Source organism: Athene noctua, chromosome 2 (assembly GCF_965140245.1).
Source record: "Athene noctua chromosome 2, bAthNoc1.hap1.1, whole genome shotgun sequence".
NCBI classification, from domain to species: Eukaryota; Metazoa; Chordata; class Aves; order Strigiformes; family Strigidae; genus Athene; species Athene noctua.
This window is the reverse complement of record NC_134038.1, coordinates 97,025,720-97,033,742: the sequence shown is the minus strand read 5'-3', so window position 1 is coordinate 97,033,742 and position 8,023 is coordinate 97,025,720. Positions and strand designations below refer to the sequence as shown.

Below are 8,023 nucleotides of genomic sequence, written 5' to 3'. Positions count from 1 at the left end.
CCCATGTCTCCATCCCTGCCAGAGGTTCAAAGCAGCTCAGAGTTTGTCCAACCTGCTGTACACGGTTGTGACGGATCCCAGCTGTGCAGAGCAACATAAAGGCAGCAGAGCCTTTTCCCACAAAAAAATGTCAACGCTCGCAGTAATTTTCAACCCCAAGGACTTTTGCCTACGAATTCTCTCAGCTTCCTTGCCACCTCCATAGCCTATCAACAAATCAACTTGGTTTTTCTTTCACAGACCATTATGCTTCTCACTTCTTCCTTTGACACAAGGAAAACAGTCTCAGAGGCTTCCCAAGCTGAACTGGAGACATGGCTGCGCCCATAGCTACAAGAGGGGAAAACATACTTGTTTTCACTTGCTACCCAAGGAACAACAGCCCATTACACAAAATCAGCAGCAAAGCTCCCCCCACTTTTGCAAAAAGAAAAAACAACAAAAACCTTATGTAAGTCTGCAACTAATCTTCACTAATCTCGAGCAAGGCATTTAAATCCAGGGAATAAGCTTATTCTTCTTGCCCACCCCCAGCCTATCTGTACAGTGAAAAGGGAAGGAAACAGAAGCAAAGTTCACAGCCTTGTGAATATTCCTTTTGACGAGAGCAAAGTGGCAATGTGTCCTGAGTCTGCTCCAAAGTAAAGCCTCCTGCCCTGCCACTTCCCATGCACAGCGACCGAGGGCCTTAAGAGGAAAGCTGCTTTTGGATGTTTTTTCACTTGCGTTTAATTGAAGCATGGAAATCTCTACTCTCGCAACGTATCATTGCCTTGCTTTTGTCTGGTATTTTTTCATAGCCTATTCAATCACACACATAAGAACAGAAGAGAGGCCATCTGAAGTGTTCCTTTACGGTGGGCAGTGGAAATATTTGACAGTCCTCAATCTGGTAAGCAAATCGTGTTGTACAGTGATACCAATATGTCTATTTGTTTGTCTGCCATCTGTGCCTCAAGACATATGCAGCTGGTATAGTTGCTGCTGTAAACTGCTTCCTTTAAGGGTTTATAACCCAAAGGAAACAAAGTAGGGATCCATGCTTATGCTGTGAAAGGTGTCGAAGAAAGAATATTGGCTAGTTTGCTGCTTGGCTTTCAGAAAGTACTTTGAAGCTAGCTGCTTCCTTGTAAAAGAGACAAGCTATCTGTGAGGAGAGGGACAGAAAGGTAAGGTAGGTCCAGCCAGGACACGTGCAAGTTTGATGAATGTTATCTAACCCTTAATTCAGTACACATTATAATGATGCTTAGAGTTTTACTTCAGATTTTTTAATAGGCTTTATGTCCTGTAAATCACAGAAAAGATAAAACAAAGCATAGCGTGGTGCTAATTTAGCCATTCAGAATACACGCTTAGTTTGACAGTCAGTTGAGAGCACAAGAGAAATTCCAGCCTGCAGAGAATGGTGCTTGTGACATTATTACATGCGTTTTAACGGTGCTATCAATGGCTTGCTGCATTTCCTAAAAGTACACAGAAAATCGTAGACCATAATGTGTTCTGGTTCTCCTAATACACTAACATTTCACAAGATAGAAATGAAAATGAAAGCAGGTGAGATACATTAGGCGAGAAGGCTTGTTCACAGTCCACACGGTTCATCAGTGACTTGTGGCACTGGTGGCAGTGGGGTGGAAAGACCGGGCATATGGAGAGGGTTCCTACAAGGCACAAATTTCAGGGACACTTGCTAATCTGAAGGATGATCGCAGGGACCTCCATGGCCTTTCATTCATTCTGGGCGACCATCAGAGTTCAGTACCAGTGGGAGGTTTGGCTTGGGGTATGTTTGTCTCTATTTTATACTTTTCAGAAGGAGACACCTCATGGTGGTTCAATGGAAGCCTAAAGGCTCCCCAGCTCCGCTAGGGCCTTTGAAGACCCCCAGGGCATTGGGAAATTCAGATCCTTTCCAACATCAACCATTCTGTGACTGTGAAATATTTGCAACAAGAGGTGGTGAGGTGGTTACAACAGTCTTCAGAGACCCACAATGCCCTTAGCCAAGCCAGCTGTGCAAGTATGAGGGCACATATATCACTGCAGTCATGTTGGCACATGTATGGTTTGTTGCTATGTTGTCTTTGTATCATCTACGCTTTTTGTGACATTTTAAAAATTAATATTTCTAAAATGCCAGCGATCAAATGGTCGGGATTCAACAACCTTAAGGATAAGGATATTCACTTCATCCTGCTGGGATATATGTCAGTAGACTAAAACACCACCAGTCAAGTCCCAGGCAAGGAACTGTGTGCCAAGCTCCTTTCCTTTTTTTTTTTTTTTTTTAGGGGGGGGGGGAGGAAATGGCCCCAGTAAAGTATTAGCCATACTTTCAGGCAAAACAGCATCTCCACCCCCATCCCCTGGCACCATTATACTAAGATCTGTCATCCAATATATGACACAGCTCTAAAGCATGAGCTCAAGAGGAGAAAGCAAGTAACCAGTCTCCCAGTATTTTGAGATATAGAAATACTCACTGAAATTATCATCCAGCTTCCCTTAGTGACCAGCAGTGGATGATCAGTGAAAGGCTGCACAAGACAGCACGTCTAAGCATAAAATGAGCTTTCCATGGTTCTACCCTCACACTGGCATACCCACTTACCCAGCCAGAAGATAAATCCAGGCCAAGGTAGCTAATATCCATTCAAAGCCTTTCCTTCAACTATCGAAAGGAAAAACATACCTGTTTATACTTCTGGTACCTTCCCCATCCTGTGGCAATGAGTGCTACAAGGCAAGTGTGCCTTGAGTGAAAAAGCAGTTCATTTTGTTGGTGTAAACCTTCTTCCTGACAACTGAATTGGATGCGTCTCTACATCTGTGTTATAATTTAATCGTCACTGTTCACTTTTTCTTTGCAACTCATTAGAGACCTCTACCAGATTTTCCCCTCGGTTATTCTTTTCTGCAAGCTGGAAGCCCAAGCCTTTTTCATCTCTCTTCACAAAGGGCTGCTTCTTTCATTAAAGCATCCTTGTTGCACTTTGCAGTAGTTTTTCTAGTTTCAGAAAGGGGTAAGTAGGGCACGCTGCAGTGGTCGAGCTATGAGCACAGCATGGATTTATACAGTGGCCTGAAGGTGTTTCCTTGTCTGTTGTTTATTTCTTCTTAACAATTCTTAACTCTCTATTTGTCTTTTTTGATTGCTGGTAAGCAAGGAGCTAGGAATTTGAGAGTTGTCCACAGTGTGTCCAACATTTCTTTCCTGGACGGTGGTAGTTAATTTAGAACCCACTGTTGAAAACTATATAATTGAAGTTGCTTTTTTTCTGAAATGCATAACATTGCATTTACCAACACTGATCTTCATCTGCTATTTGATGTGTCAGGCACTCAGTATCCTGAGATTCTTTGGCAATTTTGTGGTCAGGCTTCACTTTGACAGAAATAAAAAAAAAAAAAGAAAAAAAAATTTACAAAGCTTTACCACCTCAGTGTTTGCTCCCTTTCCCGGCTCATTTATGGATCTGCTGAACAGCTCAGGTCTCATTAAATTTCTGGGGCCCTTGCTTCACTTCTCTAGTCCTTTGTCTCCCATCTTTTAACCACTTATTGATCTGATCCTGACACTAAAATGGAGTTGTCAGCCAGCAGGGAGATGTTTTGGGCTGAAGATGTTGCCTATGGCTGACACAGAAAATGTGGCAATGAGGCAGGGTGTGCAAAATTACTCCTTCATGGCCACTAGTCCTTCCTCTACAGAGATGTATTTTTTTTCAAGAAAGGATTGCCAAAAAGGGAGAGGGGCCCAGGGAGAGAAATGTCCTCACCCCCCCTTCTCCCATTGATCTGGACAGTGTTAGTATCTCCAGGTGGCAAAAGATTCCTGAGTCACTGTATAAAAGAGGAAGAGGGTGAGAGGACAATATGGCCCAGGGGGCCATGAAGCTCCCTGTGGGGCTCTACAGGACCTGGAAGAGTCATCCCATGGTTTGGCATTAAACCACTTCACTCCTGAGGGACATCAAGGAAGAAGAGGTGGCTGTCAACCACAGATGTCCATCAGGTGCGCACCCAACGCATTACATTTCAGTGCCTTTAGAATTAGTCCCAGGAAATGCCTTGGGATGCCGGTAGGTACGGTCCTGGGGAAGAAGAGCAAGGAAAAGCTTCCTGCTGGCTGTGCTGGTTCAGTGGCGATGCCGTGCTGGGCAGGGATGGGCTGTGCCTTGGAGGCTTTCCCAGAGCCAGGCACACAGAGTGCTTGTCCATCTCTTCTGCCTGTCTCCTACCAGACTTCAATTGCCTGGCTTCTGGCACCGGCTGGATGAATCACTTAGAAATTTTCCCCCCAAAATTCCTCTTAGCTCTCTGGAATTGCATTTAAAAATATCCTTCTGCAGAAAGCTGCCATGGCCAGTTTGCTCTGATCCCAAAAGAAGTACTGGGAAATGTGACATTTTCCAGGGGTAGAAATGTAGCTTGACTCCTAGCTCTGATGGAGGGATGCTGGAAGAATTTCTTCTAGATATGGCCCTCCTTTTAGCAACTCATTCAATTCTTCAGTAGTCATGCAGCTCTCCCAAGAGAGCTACAGCTCTGACGTTACTTCAGATTCATTTATCTAGTTAATGATCATAGCAATCAAGATTCAGAAAGGAAATATTTTTGTAGGGCAAAAAAAAAGATAAGTGGGGTTTGTATCAAAGGAGTTCATTGACCAATTACTGAACAAGCAGAAATGGCAGATAAAACCAGTATTGTATTCATTTGTCTGTGACACAAAACAGTACAAGCTGAATCATTCATTGCCTGAAATATCTGAGCTCATAAAAATCTGCTCGCTGCTGAAAATCTATTGGTAAATCATTGCATAACGAGCATACTGCACCTTTAAAAACTATTAATTGCATTCCTGCCTCATTTTATTCCTTACACTCTTTTGCATCTCATAATTGAAATACTTTTCAATTTTCCTGAAAGCTGTTTTTTATTTATTTCAAAATAGGCCCAGCATTTAGTATACATATTTGCCAGGTCACTATCATGTGAATGGATGTGTGTCTACACTAAATGTTTACTGTTATGTCTAATAGCCTACTCAGAATATTGGATTTATCCCCCCTTAAGGGCAGAGCTTGGAACCCGATTTATTTGTACCAGTTGGAGATTTCAATATACACATGGCTAGATCCTATATGCAAAAGTAAATCATGTCAGGTTAATTAAATAGAAACACACTTTTGATCACTGTAGCATATAAAAATTAAGGTTTGTCTTTGTCACTATGACTCTCAGTTTGGAAAATCAATCTGGCTAAATTAAGCATTTCTACAGCACCTAGTGCCATGGAGCTCTGAGGGGTCTAGAGAAGAAAGCAGCATCTCTCAAACAGGAATAATCATATCCATATTCTCCTCTTTGGGTTAATCATTAGCTTTCTGAATGCTTCCAGTCTTCCTTCTGTTTGTGTGGGAATACTTTAGGGGATCCTCTTTATTTACAGCCAGCGGATTTATATTCCATGAGTGGCTGCAATGGATTTGTGAGTGCCAGCACTGCTGTTTGGGAAATTCACAGGACATCTGGAATAATTTGATACTTTCATGTAATTTTTTTATTTTTATTTTTTTTAAATGTCAACATTTTCCAATTAGAGAAGGGCTGCGAGATTTGGATGCATCTTTCTTACAGGAATATGCCTGGAAGAGCACGGGTTTGGTGCTCTGACTCAAGTCTACCGGTGGTGCACCCTGCCAGACTGAAAGTTACTAGGGATGGTTCTAGCTAGAATCAATTTTCTGGTTTGAAAATTACTTGCATATTCTTCCATTGCTTCTGGAAACATAGGGTGATCACAAACTGACTGAAACACCTTTGAACCCACAGTGATGGACAAGGGTAGAGCTATGGGCAGCACAGAAAACAAGCTCCTGAGACTGAGTTCAAACTGCTTCAGGAGTTGCTCTCCATGTTTAGCGAGAGAAACGGGTCAGGTTACACATTCGGATAAGCATTTTCCATACGGAAGATAACATTGTCCTCCCCTGCATATGACAGAATATTTACCAGGCTGAGAATGTGGTTGTTTTGGGACTGTTTCTTTTCAGAAATGTTTGTTTTAGTTAATTTTGAAGGGGGTAAGAAGCAGCCTATCCCTGTCCCATGATTAATGTAAGGCTGACCATGAACAAGATAATAATAGTCCCATCCTCTGGGAACCAGGCCTCTCCCTAACTGCTTTATTGGCAATTAGTCACCATGTGTCACCAGACTGTCACCACCCTCATGTTCATTTTTCATGCTTTTTACAGAAAGTTACTGCTGACTCTACGGGGTGTAACAAGAGCTTCTGTTTATTACTAGGCTTTTCTTAGCTCTTCAGGGGCTTGGTTTTGGTGTCCTGGTGAGGCCAAGGACTGGGGCATGCGTTTGGGTTGAGTATGTGCTTGGGTTTAAGTACACTGCGCCCCAGTATGGACTTTCTGAACGAGACCTGTGACTTGAAGGGCTGAATCCCTACTGACTGAAATTGTGCCTGCAGTTACAGAGGCTAATTGTGGTAATGGGAGAGAGAGAGAGAGAGAGAAAACCACATTTAAAAGAGCTGGTTTGGGTGCCTCAGAATTGAACAAAACCATATGTGACTTCTGATGAAGCTGCTTGGGGTTTTTATGTAAAAATGTGGCTGTTCCCCCCTCACTCTGAGAGGAAACATGGGGCTTTTCAGCTGAACTGGGTGGTGCACTATCTCTGACACCTCATCCTGGGTGCCCCTGGGCCAGTTACCCAGCCTGCATCAGCAGCTCCCTACCTCCACCACTGTGGGTCTGCACAGGGGGGGAAGACGCTCCCCCAGTGGCACCTGGCTTACAGTCTGCTGCGGCAACCAGCTGGACTGTGGAAAAGATAGGGAAGGTAGGATGTATCTTTTTCTTTTGCTGGGAAGCCACAAAATGCATCCATTGGGATTGCTGCCAATAACTGCAAGGATACTCTGGTCATGCAAACTATGGTTATTTTGCTCCCTGGGAAGACTCAGTCTCTGCAAACTAAATCTTGCAGAAACCCTTGTTTGACAATGGACATGGTGAAATCATAGCCTCCTCCTTCCCACAGATATTTTGATAATAAAGGAATTTCTGATGGAAAAGCATTGCACTAATTCTGTCCCCTCCCAAGCGCCACCCTTCTCGGCTCCTTCAGAAACTGATGAAGTAACCAGCCACAGCTTCAGACACTTTGCTGTAAATAAGTATCTGATTCAGAGTAAGATCATGGCAAAAGAGATCTCATCCTGAAAGCTGTGACACAGCCTCTTTCCATTTCAGCATTGCTTACTGGTCCAGTGTTTGCAATAAGCTGCATTTCCCATATTGCATCACTCTGGGACAACTGAGCCTTAAAAAGAAGAGGCCTTCAGTTCCCTTACCAGAACTGGACTCAGTGCTGAATGCAAGGTAGTGGAAGAAGTATTTTTCTGCTTGACTTTGTGCATCTGACAAACCTGATTCAGCTTGATCCGCTGTGTAGCATTAGGAGAGAAAACGAAGTAATCAGAAAACCAATAGTGGCTTAAACCATAGTATTGTGACAATCTCACACACAATTCCTCCTAGCACCCTCCCCAAACAACTCCACCCTCATTACTTGTAAATTATTTAAAGAAAGAAAAAAGAACCCAAAACACAACCCCATCCCCCCACGCCCAACTCCAAAATTCATTAGTTATAAATAGTTTAACTTAGTTTTAGTTAGTGAAGTCTGGATCTCTGCTTCTAAGCACTTCAAATCCTTTCCTGAATCCCTCTGAGTTCTACAAAAGAGGTTCTGGTTTTGATAACTTCTGCACCCAGTTCTCATGTTATAGCATTCTGAGCTACTTGAGACAGATTGACTGCACTGTGAGTCCCTGGAAAGAAGGCCCTGTCTTGGCTATGTGGTGAGAGAAGCTATCTAGCAGTTGCTTTACAGGAAACATTTCCTGGCATATTTTGTTCTCCCCTACTCCTGCTCAGATACATGAAGGTAACAATTAACATAGGAAGTGTGAAGGAGCTGGCTTTCAACA

General features: G+C 43.1%; 1 protein-coding gene across 1 annotated transcript in view; it reads left to right on the top strand.

Moving 5' to 3' along the window:
• The first annotated feature begins 533 nt into the window (after positions 1 to 533).
• Positions 534 to 8,023, top strand: part of ADTRP (androgen dependent TFPI regulating protein) — a 33,466-nt gene continuing 25,976 nt past the window's right edge. The window contains exon 1 of the mRNA XM_074897897.1: positions 534 to 892. Coding sequence (XP_074753998.1) covers positions 740 to 892 — 153 coding nt within the window. The 5' untranslated portion in view covers positions 534 to 739. The remainder of the gene's footprint in view (positions 893 to 8,023) is intronic.